Raw genomic sequence first — 18,407 nt, 5'->3', positions numbered from 1 at the left:
CACTTAAATTAGAGAAGGATAGATCTCTCAAACATTGAGGCATAGAAATCTTTAAGATATTTAAAGGAGGAGAAAACTTACTACTATCGAGTTGTTTTAGTTCTCGAATATCGGTCCCACTGAAATGAACGCTAACAATTTGCTGTAGTCTGGGATCGACAAAATATATTCTGCCCTCTGTGGCCTCATAATCTATGGCCGTTGGTGTATACAGTCTGTTGATTGGTATTTGCACATAACTCAATGTATGAAGGTTCATCCTGTAAATGGCACCACCTCTGTTTATATCAAGTACGAATATTATATTATCTTCACTGCTCGCTACAAAAAAGTACAACAAAATATAACAGATTAATCTTTTTTTTACACTTCCTACCTGACTCATACACATACAAATTTAAAGTAGTTCTTAATTTTGTCTCATTGGCAATTTCTTTTTTCGTAAATAAATGTGCACCAGACGTGTAAAATTCTAAGTAAATAAAGCGTTCTGGCCAAACGTTTCTTATTTTTTTTGTCAATAAAATGTATCGGAATATATGTACACAGGACGTGTTAAATACTTAGTATCTAAAGTGTTCTGGCTAAAAGTTTCAACGTAAACACGGTAATAATAAGTGTTGTTATATTTTTTAGCATATATTTATCAGTTACATGTACCTGCTATTTTTGGAATAATGGAGGATACCATAGCTTTTGGGAGTGAAATTTTAAGACTTATTTTTCTGATCTTATACATACACACACACAATGTTGCACAATAAGGAAAAAAAAAAATGCTTCGGTAACAGACGTCTCGTGAATTCTATTCATCATATAAACTTATTGATATTCATTTCGAACGTCAAAAGTATTAAACGTTTTAGAGGGCAAAACAATTTAAAGAGAAAAACATAATTCGTCAAAACATGTTTTGACTAACGGGCAGTTACAACTTAAGCTTAATAAACATTACATTTAAGGGTTCGGGTTGTTTAATGAATGCTGTAAAATGTTTTTTAAACTGGTGTTGGTCAGTTATAATATATTTGTTTTGTTTTGATCTTTGTTGGCGTCTGACTTTATTCAACTTAAAGTTTGTTTTAGGTTGTCTCCCATGTATATTCTCATGTCTGTTGGTAATGTATACCTGATGAACACTCTATTCCAGAATCTTCTCCGTGTCTGCAGTCATGTATTCCCCATCCAGCGAACTGACATTGGTCTATGTTGTTTTCAAATCCAGAACATGTGACATTATCCATCCAAATATGGGCAAAACTAGGTGCAGATCCAAACCCGTGATTTGGAACCGATACGGAACCCTCTCTAAAATAAAGTCATTGATCAATTGTTTAGTAGCGTGTAATGGTATGTCGATCGAACAAAAAACTGACGAATAATGATTAGAACTCATCTAGAATTAGAAATAATAAAAAAAGTGTGCTTTTATCATGAAAATCATATTTTGTGAGCTGTTATAAATTTATTTCCCGTGCCTGAGGAAGATACGGATATTTGTTCACCTAAGAATATTCATATTTCACAAGGGTTTTGCTCGAACGAAATATGATTTTTCGTGTGTGAGCAAATCTTCATATCTCCCGAGGCCAACTGAAATTAATGTTTTTTCCCACTGCATATGCTTTGTAAGTGTGCATACATTGTTGTCTTATTCATTTGTTTTACAACTAAACGCGACATACACATAAATAAACAGGACGGTTCGAAAGTCAATTATAAGTCTATTTGTTTTAACGTCTGAAATAAATTTGAACACGATAATGATTTTTGTTATTGGTATTAAAAAAAAGTTCAAAACGTTATGTACACTAAACACATGTAAAAACTATGGTAACGTTGCACGATATTGTCCCAATATTTTATAGCGAAACATGATACTCAGAGGACAATATGGAGATTTGTTCGATAACACGTCTTAAACAATCAAATATTGAGTAAACTATAAAATTGAATATAAACAGTGGAATTAAATAAAAAGTCAGACTTTCTTCTCATCATTTGTAAAAGAATATAAAAAAGCTATAAAGAGAACTACTAATATCTGACTTCATCCAAACACATCATTTCCAGAAAAGTAAATTTAGGTTATGATGAATGAAGACATGGACCAAATGACAAGAAGACATCAAAATGGCAACTATTGGTCTGAATCAATAGACAGATGTCTCGATAAGATTATACAGTACATGGTTTCAAACAAAGCCATGACACCTTGTTCATAGGAGATATACCTGAAGTACTTGATTGAGAATCCCTCTTATTTCTTTAACATTTCAGTACATATTTTCTCCATTTTATATCTATTTTTACCATTTCTCTATATTCTTTATTTATTTTCAACGTTATTCCATATATCTGATTCACAATATTCCCTTATCTTTATTCATGTCTATTGTTCTATATTTCTTATTTTTTTGGCCCTTTAATTTGCCCTTTTTGTTCATTATTCTTTATTCTGTAATACTCGTCATACCTGCTGTATCCCAACATTCCACAGACAACAGCAGCATCCTCTGGTGTCCAGTAATCATCACAAATTGTTCCCCATACATTACTATGAAAAACTTCTGCTCTTCCTTCATATGGATTACCCCCTCCAACTAATCTGACATAAGTGCTGCTACTTCCGGGAACGGTTGGATTGGGTGCATTTGGTGCTGTTATGATTAAACAAATTTGAATAAAAGTAAATTTATGCATTCCGATATATACGGGCTTTAAACAATTACCATAGTTAATATCTTGACTAAGTAGCTAACAAATTAATCTCTGTTGATTTGAAGCCTTGGCGGAATTTGAAAGTATTCAGTAACAACCATTTTGTGGAAAAAAACCAGGATAGAAAATATGTTTCAAGTCGTCATAGAAGTTGTAGCGATACTTCTTTTAATTAGTTTGCTTGTAAAAGTGGGGAACAAAGACACCATATAAAAATGAAATGATAGTTTTGTTTGACATTATGATTGTCCAATTCTCTTCGATGTCACCTACGCAACATAAAATAGTTGCTTCTCAAGAAAACTTAACAAATTAAGAAACCAAAAACAAAATTACATAACGAATGACCAGTTTTGCCTCTATTGCGTGTAAAATTTTTGTATTGTGTTTTCTTGCACAAATAAACTGGTTTAGGCCTACGTCCAGGAGGAGATGATTAACAATGAGTTAACACGGAGTCCCATGATATGAAGTAAGTGGGTTTAAATCATGAAATTATATAAATAACAAAATAAAATACACTTTCAGCATCCTGTACTGAATTTCTATTGAATAATGTGAATTTGAATACTATCCAAGGTGTCCAAAATAAGTCTTATAGAAAATATATTTTAAGGTATCAGCTGGTTTTTTTTGAGTGTTTCTAAACAGAAATATCAGTCGAACCAATATGTACAACCAAAGTAATTTGCAATTTATGCATTAGTGAAGATGAGTATTAAAAACTTAATATAACAAAAAGAAATATAACAAAAATACCGAACAGCAAGTAAAATACTTGAGTTCCAGACTTGGTACAGGCATTTCTTTATGTCAGGAATGTTAGCAGATGTTATCATAAAGTCTGTTTCTGTGACCGTTGGCGTTTGTTTAGTTGCAGTGCAATGTCTCTGTTTTGAACAGCAGTATACTACCTTTTGCCTACTAGTATATTTGTAGGAACCTACTCCAAAAATAAACTTACAATCAATATGACAGAGTTTGTTGTTACAGTTGTTGCTAGAACAGCATCGGTTACATTCAGCCATTGTCTGTCTTTTCCTATTAGAATCTATTGATCTAGCATTCTCGTGTCTCTTCCCTACCACTGGAATAGTTCCTCCAGATAGTGCTGCACATGTCTGGTAAAAATAATACAGGAGAATTAACAACCCAATTTTGATAAAGCATTTTGTTCGGCATATTTGCATCTTGTACTAAAGTAACTCGACCCTGGTAGTGCAGAAAACTTTGGAAGGACAGCTTTATAAAGATGATTAATAGTCCAAATACCATTGAAAGAACACATACAAGCATTATGAAAAAATAAGTCCTCGTACTTAGCATGCTTTCTAATTGATAAGACTTACCAGAACTTTTTTGCATCCCAAGTTATAGGAAGTTTGTCCTGGAGCTCCTGCAGCATTCACTTCGGCATAACAATACTGAAACGAAAAATTCATATTTTTTATTTTCTGTATTAAAACATGATATCAAGTTTTTTTCCAGAGCAACATGCATAGTGGTTAGCAACTGTTCTATTAAATAAATTTAAACTTACATAATATATAAAATCTCTCAGTCATACCTGTCTATAATGCCTATTTAAAGAATGCACATTCGAATTAATAACGTCGGTAGAAATGTTATATTATAAAAGGCCAAAAATGTCTAGAATTAAACTTTTTTTTTCTTAACCGGACTGTCCAAAAAATAGTTAAAGAAGAAAAAATCATATGGTGGTGCACTTATTTTGTTGCTACGACCCTTTGAAAATACAAAATTTTTGAGGATTTTCCAATTTTTCATCAATATTTACCTTTTTTGGGCTATTATCGTGAAAAAAATTACAGTTCCACAATTAAACTTTTTCTCATACGTTCAATAAAGATGTAATGCACCAATCTGAATAGATTTAACTTTAAAAAAAAGTATAGGTAGGTGTTAATATAAGAAAGTTTTATCATATTTTGATGCTTTTATGTGTTAAATTTACCATGCTGTCAATTTTGTAAATTTGTGATTTTTCTCATTTTTAAGAACAAAATGCATAATAATTCAATGCTTGAAAAAATACATATCTAAGAAATTTGAAAGGACAACAATGATGTGTGATGTACAAGATTCTTGTAAAATCATTTGTTGTACCCCTCACCCATTTTCTCAAAATTTTGGCTAACAAAACTGACCTGATTGGTCGTAAAATTTGAAAACTGGATTACTCAAAAACTATTAAATACACAAATTTTCGCAGAGTTATTTTTGATTATAATATTTTTAAAATTCATTAATATTTTCCACTTGTATCATATGTTTTGGAAATAATTTCAGAACGAGATTTCAACGAGACTGAATCGTCAGAAGAATACAACCTTAATGTATTATAAGCCAAATGAATTCATTATTGCGCATTGGAGGAAATAAATTGAATAACTGAAATGATTCATTGTGATTTGAAACCATTTTTCTTTTAACTGATTGAATACAAGCTATTCAAATGAAGTGACCTTACAAACTGTCAAAGGACATTAAGTCAACAGAGTCAAATGATAGTATTTCGAATAAAAGTCCGTTGACAGTTTTGTCCTAGCTCTTTTAATGAAATTTGAAAACTCGCGTCTCTTATTTTTAATTTTATAATTTAAAACACTTTATGCATTATTTAGACTTTTAACATTGCTATTTAATATGAGTAGGTAAACATGGTAAATGTTTCATTTAATGCAACTTTTAACATGTATAATCCGAAACCTCATAGAGAGGACACCACTGTTATTGACATTAATTGTATCCTTCTCCCTTTGTGTTCTAGAGGAATTGGATTGTGTATATTTTAACATCAGTTATAAAACGTTTTAAGTTTTAGTACGTCATTATAAACGAATTATGATAAGAATTTTGTCGCCCATAATGTATTATAATATTCAAAGCTTCCTCTATCTGTATCCTAGCCAATGAATACCAAAACCCTAAGAACATCAGGAAGTTTCATAATAGAAAAAAGTCCCCAATCTTCAATCACTGTATAATAAATTGATAAAGTAATCTTTTTAATGTTACAATTAATCTTTTAACAAATTTAAGGTTATATATTGGTTAACACATACATTGTTCTCCTTTAAATCGTGTCGAATAAGAGCAAAAGTGAAAATAAATAAAATATCCTCTTGACCTTGTCCTAACAATGTGACAATGTTAGAACTATTTATTAGTAATATTGTAATCTTATGAAAGAAGGAACACGCGCGAGGGTTACACTATTCCATATAAATTATCAAATTCATTAGAAATTTAATCTCTCGCCGATATTTTCCAATGCAAACGAATATTAACCCTATATTTTGTCAGGAATATTATTTTTTTTTATAGTTGACAATGAAACAAATTGGTGGTTCTAATATTAGTTTATTCATAAAGGACGAAATGTTAGTATTTGAATATTGTCATTCACACTGCATTTTGATTTACGAAACTCCCACTATCTCTATTTTTCACTCTCTTTCTCACTACATTTCCTTCAATAAATACAAAATTCATAAGAAAGCCAGAAAGCTTCACGATGGAAACAAATCCAAATCGACGGTCACTTTATGATACATGTCAAGAGTTATCTTTTGTATTGTAACGGTAATCTTTCAACAAATCTAAGGTAGCATCATGTACATGTATCATGTAAGCACATATATGTGTTTCCTATGTATCGAATCAGGACAAAAATTGAAATAAATAAAATAGCCGACTGACATTATCTTAACAATGTGTCAATGTTAGAACTATTTATTGGTAACTATGATATTTAATGAAAGCATTTAAACAAGAGATATTGAGGAATTAGAATAACACATAAATTACGAAATTTTATAGATTTCATTCACTCGTTCAGTTGAAGTGCAAATGCCGATTGCCCTTTAAAATATAAGTGCTGATAAAAAAAAAGAGATACAACAACTTATATCATAACCAGATTTTAAGAGAAATATGAGTATTTTGAAAATAGCATTCATTGCTATAAATTTGATTAATACTTCTTTTACTCTAAATGAATGTGGAAGTGAAATCAATCTGTGTGACATAACATATCAATTGCCTTGGACGAAATGTTTTGAAAATAGTTGTGAAGGATCACGAAGTCGATACACTTTGCCTTGCTGTCCAAATGTTCACAAAACTGAATGTTACAAAACCTGTAATATAACAGATGAAGACCTGATAATAAGAGAACTTTGCGTACCACGATGTGTTAATGGTTTACTTGAATCTGGAAAATGTAAATACTACCACGGATATACTGTTAACTGTTGTGGTAAGATGTTAGGGAATCCAAATAGTGTACGAAAATAATTCCGTGGACAAAATCAAACGTTTCTAAAGTCTATTGACATCATGGGTTAATCGAAAGAAATATATTTACGATCTTAAACTCTATAAAATTTGCTTATCATAATATATAGTCAACGACTACAATTTAATACTAATTGGTGATTTTGTCACAAGGTAAAAACTAAAAACCTTCATGTAGGGTTATATAAATAAGACACAATTATTTAAAAATTAAATGAAAGTAAACAAAAAGAAATCCGAAAGTTACGGTCAATATGATTTATCCAGAGAGTACTGTTTTGGGGTAACGTTTATTTCATAACTTGTCTAATATTACATATTGCATCTAAACACACATATTGGTTTCCGTAAAAAAATATTATAAATTGAATGCAAAAGGAGAAACAAAACAATTGTCCTGTTGACATTATCTTAACAATGTGTCAATGTTGGAGATATTTATAAGAAACTTTGAAATCTAACAAAAAAAAAATGAATGAAGGTAAAGTAAAATGATGCACATAGATCAAGAAACAGTACAGACTTTTAATCTCTTACTCTGCTCTAATGCAAACACACATTGACCCGCACCTTTTAAGGGTTGATAAGAAATAAAGTATAACACATATAGGTACCGTATATGTATACCTAGATATTCGATATCGATGGAAAGAGAAACATGTGTATTTCTCTTTCAAAAATGTATTTATCATTAATTGTTATAAATTTTATCAATTTTTCTAAAACTTTGAACGAATGTGGAAGTGGAATCAATCTTTGCGAAACCACAATTAAAATGCCATGGACGAAATGTTTTGAACATGATTGTAATACGTATAGACGTCGCTACACCTTGAAGTGTTGCGGAATTATGCACAAACCAGAATGCTACAAGTTCTGTAATATAACAGACGAAGACCTAATAATTAGAGAACCTTGCGCCCGACGATGTGTGAATGGTTTCATTGATTTAGGAAAATGTAAATGCAGCAAGGGATATTTTGGTAACTGTTGTGGTAAGATATTGACCTATCAAAAGATTGTAGATAATCGTTTTGACGAACGTACACTTTTGAATGTTCCCTGGTATCTTTAGCCTCCCTTTTCTAAAATCTATCACACTGTAGGTAACTATGCAATCATAGTTTCTAATTATTTGAGCAAATCATTGCATATATATCACGAACTATAATTCTAACATCAATTTGAAATTAATTTTGTAAAAACTATCATTTATAGTAATATAAAGTGTGCAGACCTCATAAGGTATTGCAGCAGAAAGTTGTGTTCGTGTTTTCTCATTTTATTAATGAATTGATTAGTTCCCCGGTTTTGTAATGTTACAAATTAAAAGATAATTAATGACAATAGATTTTTATTAAACTTGATTTTGATTAAGAGAACTAGATCATGGCAGTAAAGACTGATTTTGTCAAATTCTGTTTTTGTCTCCGAATTTATGTCTAAAAGAAATTTTGGAACATTCAAACTTAACAATAAAAGTCAGAAATAATAAAAATATAAAAACATATGAACATATCTAATCTAAAATGTTATAATATAAAATAAAATTAAATATGTTTTTTTTTAATTTTAAAGCACTGTTACCTTTATAACTAGAGTATTAAGTCACAATAAGTGCACACAAAAATGAGAAATATTCTCCTCCTTATTCTGATTAATATACCGTGTCCGGTACTTTTCTATCCCAAATTCATTTATTAGGTTTTGATGTTATATTTGTTATTCTCATCGCATTTTGTCTAATGCTTAGTCCGTTTCTGCGTGTGTTACATTTTAATGTTGTGTCGTTGGTCTTCTCTTATATTTGATGCGTTTCCCTCAGTTTTAGTTTGTTACCCCGATTTTTGTTCCATCGATTTACGAATTTTGAACAGCGGTATACTACTGTTGCCTTTATCTATAATTTTATATTTATTATTAAGATAATTCATGTTATAATGTATAACCAATCTCCTCCTTGATAGTAAGTAACTAATGTTTTATAACTCGTTTCTTTGCTTGCAAATGGTATACGTTGAGTTAAAAAGAACAACCATATGCTGGATAAGTTTAAAAAAGGGTGTGTGAGAGTGAGAAACTAGGTTCCAAAAGAAATCACGAAACTAAAGTTTAAAAATAAAACAAAATAATACAAAGTTTGTCGACCATAACGTATAATGATTTACAAATCTTTCTCTCTCTCGTGCCCCCCCCTGCTTGGATGTGTCATAAGAGAACGATGGTTCCTTATTTATTGTAAGTGTATGGTATATTCAGACGACTTCGTACTTTATTTGGCCTTTTTAACTTTTTTGAATTCGAGCGTCACTGATGAGTCTTTTGTAGACGATAAGCACGTCTCGCGTAAATACAAAGTTTAATCTTGGTACCTCTGATAATTTTTTTTTTAGCCTAACTAACCAAATCTTAGGTAGCATATTGCAACTAAAACATATATTGATTCCTTAAGATCGTGTCAAATAAGTGAAAAATTGAACATATATATAAAATTACTTCTTTACATTATCTGAGCAATGTGTCAATGTTAGAATTATTTATTAGCGACTTTGTTATCATATGAAAAAAGTAAACACAAGAAATTAGAAAATGCACATAAACTATGAAACAGAATTGACTGTTAATCTCTCGTTCTACTCTAATGCAAACATACACTGACCCTTTAAAGGTTTATAGAAAATCAATATAAGAATTGTTTATTGTATATGAATAGCAAGTTATTCGATATCAATTGTAGGAGAAACATGTTTATTTTTATATCCAAAATTTGTTTATCATTTATTTTTATAAATTTTATCAGTCTTTCCGACACTTTGAATGAATGTGGACGTGGAATAAATATTTGTGAAACCACACTTAAAATGCCGTGGACGTAATATAACAGATGCAGACTTAATATTAAGGGAACTTTGTAGTGCACCACGTTGTGTGAATGGTGTCCTTCGTTCAGGGAAATGTAAATGTTACAAGGGATATTTTGGTCACTGTTGTGGTAAGATATTGACCAATTGTGATTATATAATTGTTTAGTCTTGCAATGTACTAGGGGCAAGTTTTCTAGCGTTAATTACCATTTGTGGGCATAAGAAAATGTTGTGTTGCTCTCTTTGTGTGACTAATATTAATAAGCAAATCAAAACATATAAAGGTTCTATAATTTAAAAATTAACTGTACAGTCCAGTATTGAATTGAAAATGTAGGGCGCTTCTTATAGTATAGCAATTTAGATAAAAGAGTATTATTATGTCATTAAATTTAAATTCTATAAAATTCGGGAAAAAATTGAGACAAACTTAAGTACTTTATAATTTGTAGATGCATGTCCAACGGGTATATTCTGTGAGAATGGAGGAATTTGCAGCATGGTTGGATCTAACAAAACATGTTACTGTACAGCGTCGTATCATGGCGACAGATGTCAGTATAGAGGTCGTATGTATTATTATCATAAGTTCTACCAGGTCTTAATATATCATTTGCCATTCTTTAGATTAGGACTCTGAAACAAATAACTGCACCGTATTGAAGCCTTAGAAGTTTAAATGCATACATGGGTTGCGATAAGTTTTTTTACAAGTTTAACACAAAACTTTTTACATGTATATTTATTATGTTTTCATCTCCATTCTGAACTATTCTGAAGATGGAGACCAAAACATCCCTTCTCGGGTAAAACATAAAAGAAGGAACGAAGTTTAAAAAAAATCTTTAACGTGATTTACTGCTGTGTTGTTTGTTTACATAATATTTTCCAAAGAGAGAAATTGTTATTGCGCAGTAGTTTAATTTTCTTTTCGTTCAGTCCCATTTGTGCAATGATTTATACTCTTAAATGTTTTAAAAGCATCAACGAGAGCAACCCCTGTGATTTCTACAAAATCTATGTTTTCCATAAAACAAACAAAAGCGACAACAGTTATGACTTATACAACGCCCATGACCAAATCAGCAAACCTGGTAACGACAATACTGGGTTCAACAAGTGCAGCCGGTTCCTCTACAAGACGACAAACTCCAAATACAATACCGACCATCAAGTATCTCAACACTATGACTACATCAAATACTACACTTAATCGACCAGGGCTCTTCAGAACTGTTCAAACAAGTAAGATGTGTTGTTATAAATAAGTTTATTCCTGATTAGTTTAAGAAGACAATGTCGAGCGTTCTATTTAAGCCCTTTTGAATCATGCTTTCAATTATTTTGTTGTATTAAATACAAGATCAATCTTCCTCCTCCCAACATCTTATTGTATAGGTTAATAAAATATTTTAATTTCATGGCACTTATATATTCATAACGATAAACAAAGTCTGATATTTAGTAAAAAAACACACCAAGTGAAAAATATTCAATCGTATGCTTTATTTAGTTATTGCATTGATGGTACAAAAACATCAAATCATTTGATATGAAGCGCAGCTTTGATTAAAAAAACCTTTCATGAATAAGTGTGATTTAAAACTGCGTTTTAATACATTTTAAGATCTCATTCAATATGTGATAGCCTAAACATGTTGTATGGAGTATATTCAATATAAGAATAATAATAAAATTTTGAACGATTTTCAATGAGACTGCTGTCCATCAGAGAGGTAAGCAAGAATTGGTCACCATGCATACATTATAATGTGTCAGATAGAAGTTACATCTTCTGACATCAGACTCAGACTTCTCTTGAACTGAATTTTAAATGTGCGTATAGTTATGCGTTTACTTTTCTACATTGGCTAGAGGTATAGGGGGAGGGTTGAGATCTCATAAACATGTTGAACCCCACCGCATTTTTGCGCCTGTCCCAAGTCAGGAGCCTCTGGCCTTTGTTAGTCTTGTATTATTTTAATTTTAGGTTCTTGTGTACAATTTGGAAATTAGTATGGCGTTCATTATCACTGAACTAGTATATATTTGTTTAGGGGCAAGCTGAAGGACGCCGTCGGGTGCGGGAATTTCTCGCTACATTGAAGACCTGTTGGTGACCTTCTGCTGTTGTTTTTTCTGTGGTCGGGTTGTTGTCTCTTTAACACATTCCCCATTTCCATACTCAATTTTATATACAGTAATTGATAGATAATATCTTTCATCTGATTATTTTTGTCGTAAATCATAAAAGTTATCTTTTAATGCACGGTTTTATATACTCTCTTTGAAGATGTAAACTAAATTTGTACGAAAACCTAACAAACGCTGATTAATGACAATCAGAAAAGTAATGTTCTTTAGAGCACGTTGAAATTATAGATGTATTTCTTTACCTTGAGTTGATGCCAAATATATATACCCAAAATAAATATAGTTTTTTTTATATCATCTTTACAGAGTCACCATGGAGGATAATTTGCATCGCTTTTGGCATTGTCCTTGCATTCATTCTGATGTTTGTGCTTATTCTCTTCGTTTTCAAAAGGCTCAAATCGTAAGTTTTGATTGTCAGATGATTTTTATGCCCCACCTACGATAGTAGAGGGGCATTATGTTTTCTGGTCTGTGCCTCCGTTCGTTCGTCCGTTCGTTCGTTCGTCCGTTCGTTCGTTCGTCCGTTCGTTCGTTCGTCCGTTCGTTCGTTCGTCCGTTCGTTCGTCCCAGTTCAGGTTAAAGTTTTTGGTCAAAGTAGTTTTTGATGAAGTTCAAGTCCAATCAGCTTGCAACTTATTACACATGTTCCCCGTGATATGATCTTTCTAATGTTAATGCCAAATTATAGTTTTTACCCCAATTTCATGGTCCACTGACCATAGAAAATGATAGTGCGAAGTTCAGGTTAAAGTTTTTGGTCAAAGTAGTTTTTGATGAAGTTAAAGTCACATCAACTTGAAACTTAGTACACATGTTCCCTATGATAAGATCTTTCTACTTTTAATTCCACATAAAAGTTTTGACCCCAATTTCACGGTCCACTGAACATGGAAAATTATAGTGCGAGTGGGTCATTTCAAGTGCCAAAATTTAGTCTTTCTGTTCTTACTCCGAGGTTCTGCTTAAGGCAAGAGAATCAGGAAAAATTTAACCGAGAGATAAAGTAGTCAAAGGCATTTACAAATTGAACAACCAGAAACATGTTGTTTTACAAATATGACTGCTTTCTGATTTGTCAAGACGTCTTTTTACAGCTCAACATATTTCACATGGACGGAAGTTGGATTTCTAAAACGAACCATTTACTTTAATGCATTAAAATATATGAACTGGATTATCAATTATAAATGTATGTGCAATTACATTTAACTAGATTATTTTTTTTATTTCAGAAAGACTGAATGTGCTCCTGTTAGAGAATAGTCTTTGAACAATCTATTATTAGAATATATTGGGCTTTAAAATGTGTATAAACAAAAACAATAATAATAAACTTACTCAATGCTTGAAGTACTTGGTATTTTTAAAATGCATTTCAAACATAAGCATGATATGTCAACGTATATTTGTTCTGCCTAACAGAAGTTCCAATGAAAACTTTGTTATAAATATTGTCATAATATCTATTCCTGTTGGAACAAATATTCTATACCATTTATTCCGTTAGGAACATATACTGTAATATTTATTCCTGTGGAAATAATATTCCAGAATATATTTTCCTTTTGGAACTTATATTATGAAGGAATTTATATTCCGTGACAGATTAACCTTAAGAAAAAAATTGTATTCTAATTCGTTACATAGGACTACATAGAAGTAGTTGAATATGACATCAATAACACAAAATCAGTACTTGGACAACAAAAAAACAAAAAAAAACACAAATGAACAGCGCTATCATTTCTGTTCTTAATGAAGTCTACATTTACTTACCTCGTCTATTGCACATTGTTTTGTTGATGAACATTGCATAGGATCAGATATACTCTGACAGTTATAACATGTTGGACCAATCGCTAAAAATAAAATTTATTTTCAACTACATTTTGTTTATATCATGCTATCCATATCTCACTACACAGAAAAAGAAGTCGACATTATGCAAACGATAGTATACACTCAGGTAAATATACATATATAGACAATAATAGTGCATTGACTTGACATATCAACGATATAAGGATGAGGCTTAGAAACGGGGAAATGCGAGGCTTTGCCGAGCTATTTCCCCGTTTCGGGCCGAATCCTTATATCGTTGATATGTCAAGTCAATGCACTATTATTGTCTTTATACTGCAATCTAAAAAACACATTTTCAATTGTTGTTCTATGCGTTAAGGTTATTTATTTGATTTAAATATTTGGGGAAATCCCTTTTAAAAAGGCCTCAAATCATGCTCGCGGAGAAATATACAACCCAATGAAATGTACATTTACCCGTTGAAACCTACACCCGATGGTGAACGAAATCGTTTGAGTATGGACTAAAATATCAACCATAAGCATAAAACATAATGATTTATAGATTGGCTTGCAAACAAAAAATATTAACAAATGAAATATGTTTTTCCAACAATTGCAAAAAATAAAAACAAGGTTGAGCGGGTCCACGCATCGTTGTATGCATTGGAAACAAGAACAGGTTGAAGAGGTCGTATGAATAATTAAATATTATTCGGCAACTTCTATTTAAATATTCATGAGGAAAAGTGATATCGGGTCAGTGACTGTATATCACATAAAAATATACAGTCAACGCATTTTGACTGCTCAAATAGAACGAGTGCAGTATAAATATATATATAACCTTGATCTTAAGAAATTTTCCTAAAGGGGATGGGGAGGGTACTGACTAAGACGGCCCCGCTCCAGGCATGCTTCAGTGATTCTCTACATAATCAAAATTCTTTTTCCACAAAAGGGGTGCGGGCCCAATGGGATCCCCATGAATCCGCAGCAGAGAGGTGTTGGATTAATACACACAATGCCGTATTTCGTTTGGCTGTTACAAAATAATCTAGGTTGTTAATATTTACAAGGTTCGACTGTATTCAACCAAATAAGAGGGTATTTTTTATCAACTTATAATGTTAATGTCTTTCTACATGTGACGGTGTTTTCTCGGTAGAAATCCAACAAAATCAATTATACTGGTACATATTTACACTTTCATTTTCACATTTCATATTTTAATTTAAAGTATATTTTTTTTTACAAATAATAAGCTCATACATACTTGCTGCCCTTTCTGCTCTCTCTTTGGCCTTTTCTTTTGTATAATTTTCTGGTTCTGGTATGACCGCCAGAACACATGTCAAACCTGTTTAGAAACAAACATAACATAACACAGCATATAAATTATTATATTTATAGTACTAAGGCATGCTTTATACTAGTATTTGATAACACATTGTTTGGTATTGTGAAGGAAAACACAACATGTTTCATTATAGCAATATGTAAATCAACGAAAGTGATTGAAAACTCGGCTAGGATGAAATTTGAAAAAAATAGGCAGGACAGGAGTTCTGAGTAAAAAAAAGGCAGAATGAGACACTTTGCAAAAAAAAAAAGGCAGGATGACAATTTATGAAAAAAAGTCAGGACAAACTAATAAAAAAATAGGCAGGACCGAATAGAGTGAAAAATAAAAATGCAGGACAGAGATTACAACTAAAAAAAAATGCAGGACAAAATTTTTCATCCTTGGCCCCCCCTCCCCCCCCCCCATAAAAATCAAATGGTAGCTCCCTAAACCAATTAATCTTATAAATACTACGTTAAATTTTGTCAGTCCACATTTTAAAATAATATTTTGTTTGATGGACCTTGTGAGTTTGTGTAAGTGTTATATTTCATTTTCGTTAATTTTTTCTTGTCACATTTCTTTAACTATACATATATATATACGCCAATGAAACAGCAGTTCAGAAATACAAGAAATCAAAATCATGAGAGCAACATAAGGTCATGCCCAATAGTGAGTGTCCATATCACATGTCTTACTTTGGGATGGACTTTAAAGAATATTATAAAAAAAGGTTCATCTTCAAACAAACAATATCCTTTAATTAATGGATAACAGTATAAACTTATTACTCCATACCACCAATTACGAGGTTCTGTCATGTGACAGGCACATGTGTATGTAAAAGAATAAAGGGGCGTGGGGGGTTTCAATCCGTCGAATAATTAAAAAATATACAAAGGAACATGTATAGAAAAAGAAAGTTATTCTGTGGTATTAGTAAACTCGAGGAATTAAAACAATAAGTAAAATTCATAATTTAAAGACGGCTCACATTTTTTTAAATCAAAGTTACATTTCTGAAAATTTACTTCATGAACTAGTTTCAGTAAAGCACTCATCAATGTATCATGAAATATTTGGCGGTGCTTCATGAGTCAGTTTACAGTTATAATCATTTTGATTTCGTTTTAATAGAAATGGATAAAGATGTTCCAATTTATGACCTATATTTGTTCCATAAAAATTGATATCATTGAAAACCAGACAGTTTTAATTTACGTACACTTATATAGATAAGACTACGTTTTGTAAGATATTGTCGTCTTTAAGCAGGGTCTAGATCGTGTAAAGTTTATAACGTATAGACATCTGGTAAAACAGCTAGTCCTACATTTTAACATACTTTTTTAAGTGTTTTTAAAAAAAAAAACATTACAACAATAATGTAAAATTGCGCTTTTGTTGTTAAATATACCAATTTCGACATATTGACTAAAGTGTGTCATTGTTCTATCATTCTGTTCAATCAATTATACATTGAAGAAAATAAAACAATCATAATTGCAAATGGTTTTTTATTTAAGTGAAACTTTAAACATGACAACAAATTGTAAAATGTTAAAAAAAATCTTGTTTTACTAATTCATTACAATAAAGTTTCTACAATCTGATAAATTACATCGATCATTGACCCTACACTTATTTTATGGTATGTTGGTGCAGAATGACAATTTCGGTTTAACTGATTTAAAAAATAATCTAACCTGCGGTTTGATTAAACGCATATACCGTCCAGTGGCAAATATGACATGCATTGAATAGACAAAATAATGGAATTAAATATAGGTTGTGCAATGAGTTTCGACCGAGATGAAGTGCAAAAATTTCGACTGCAATTGAAAATAAAGGTATAATGGGTAGTGGCAGAAATTTTGCTTTTCATCAGCTTTCCGCCTACGAACCCCTTAATGGTTTGAGGTGCAGAGAGCGTGTAACTCTCTACACGAAGTATGTGAAATTATACCACCATTCACGAATAAGGTATCTCACCCCTTTTTTTTATTATTTTTTTCTTTACAATGTGTCATAGATCAAATTTATTTATTCAATGTACATTGTTTGTACGTTCACTTGTTTTTGTTAATATCATAATGTCTTTTAAATGAGTTAAGCCATATTAAGTGATATTTTATAGTGTGTTTGTCTATGTTGTGATGTTACACTATTGTACAAGGTAAAGGTAAAGGTTGGTAACAATTGAAACGTTTTAATCCGCTGCATTTGTTTGCAAGTGTTCGAAGTCGGGCACCTGATGTTCAGTGGTTGTCGTTTGTTGATGTGGTTCATAAGGGTTTGTCGATTCTCGCTTTCTATATAGATTAACCATTGTTTGAATGATTTTACACTAGTAATTGAGACTCTTTATAGCGTTATATTCAGTGTAAGCCAAGGATCTGTGTTGAAGACCGTACTGTGATCCATAAGGGATATAAAAAGATGTGGTATGAGTGCCAATGAGCCAACTTTCAATCCAAGTCACAATTTATAAAAGTAAACCATTATAGGTCAAAGTACGGTCTTCAACACGGGGCCTTGGCTCACACCGAACCGCAAGCTATATGTATAAAGGGCCCCAAAAAATACTAGTGTAGAAACCATAGTTTTACCACATCTTCTTATATGTATCTATCTACTGACTGCAAACTCCAGTCTTTAGTATGACGTCAACTGCCGTACATGGAAGTTCGTGAATCATAAATACCAAAGAACCAGCTGTTATTTTGTCTTTATGTGAAGAATTAAGAAAGTGTTGTCCGGCGAGTGAAGTCCTATCAGTTTTGCAAGAAAAGCAGTATTTTTAGAAAAAAAATAGTTACAGAAATATACTTACCAAAAATAATTAGGACGGATCTAAAGATCTCCATTTTGGTATCTACTTAGTTGTTCAAACGTGGCTTATCCTACTTACTTTAGATTGCATAAACTTTATAGACAGATAAGAAAGAGTTCCGGGGTCAATGTTGACAAATTTTATTTTGAATTAGCTACATTTAGAACGCGATTGATCACGTTGGAAGACCATGTCTTGGTAATGAAAACGTCTTCAAGATATTCCGTTTTGCTAAAAAATGTTTTAAAAAGGGGGAGCACCATTTAATTTTCGAGGAATGGGAGATTTTTAAAATGAAATTCCTATGCTATTAAGAACTTAAAATGTCTTAAACAGAATGAAAATGAAAATTCTTCCAAAC

General features: G+C 31.5%; 1 protein-coding gene across 1 annotated transcript in view; it reads right to left on the bottom strand.

The window, feature by feature from the left end:
• Positions 1 to 18,180, bottom strand: part of LOC139484190 (low-density lipoprotein receptor-related protein 6-like) — a 58,450-nt gene extending 40,270 nt beyond the window's left edge. The window contains exons 1-8 of the mRNA XM_071267923.1: positions 18,047 to 18,180; positions 15,142 to 15,225; positions 13,839 to 13,921; positions 4,071 to 4,145; positions 3,686 to 3,842; positions 2,477 to 2,660; positions 1,130 to 1,308; positions 82 to 321 (exon numbers count right to left, since the gene is read on the bottom strand). Of these exons, the coding sequence (XP_071124024.1) occupies positions 82 to 321; positions 1,130 to 1,308; positions 2,477 to 2,660; positions 3,686 to 3,842; positions 4,071 to 4,145; positions 13,839 to 13,921; positions 15,142 to 15,225; positions 18,047 to 18,080 (1,036 nt within the window). The 5' untranslated portion in view covers positions 18,081 to 18,180. The remainder of the gene's footprint in view (positions 1 to 81; positions 322 to 1,129; positions 1,309 to 2,476; positions 2,661 to 3,685; positions 3,843 to 4,070; positions 4,146 to 13,838; positions 13,922 to 15,141; positions 15,226 to 18,046) is intronic.
• Positions 18,181 to 18,407: the final 227 nt, after the last annotated feature.

This window comes from Mytilus edulis, chromosome 8 (genome assembly GCF_963676685.1).
Source record: "Mytilus edulis chromosome 8, xbMytEdul2.2, whole genome shotgun sequence".
In the NCBI taxonomy this organism is placed as follows: domain Eukaryota; kingdom Metazoa; phylum Mollusca; class Bivalvia; order Mytilida; family Mytilidae; genus Mytilus; species Mytilus edulis.
Note: the sequence above shows the minus strand (reverse complement) of the source record. Positions and strands in the feature narration are given on the sequence as shown.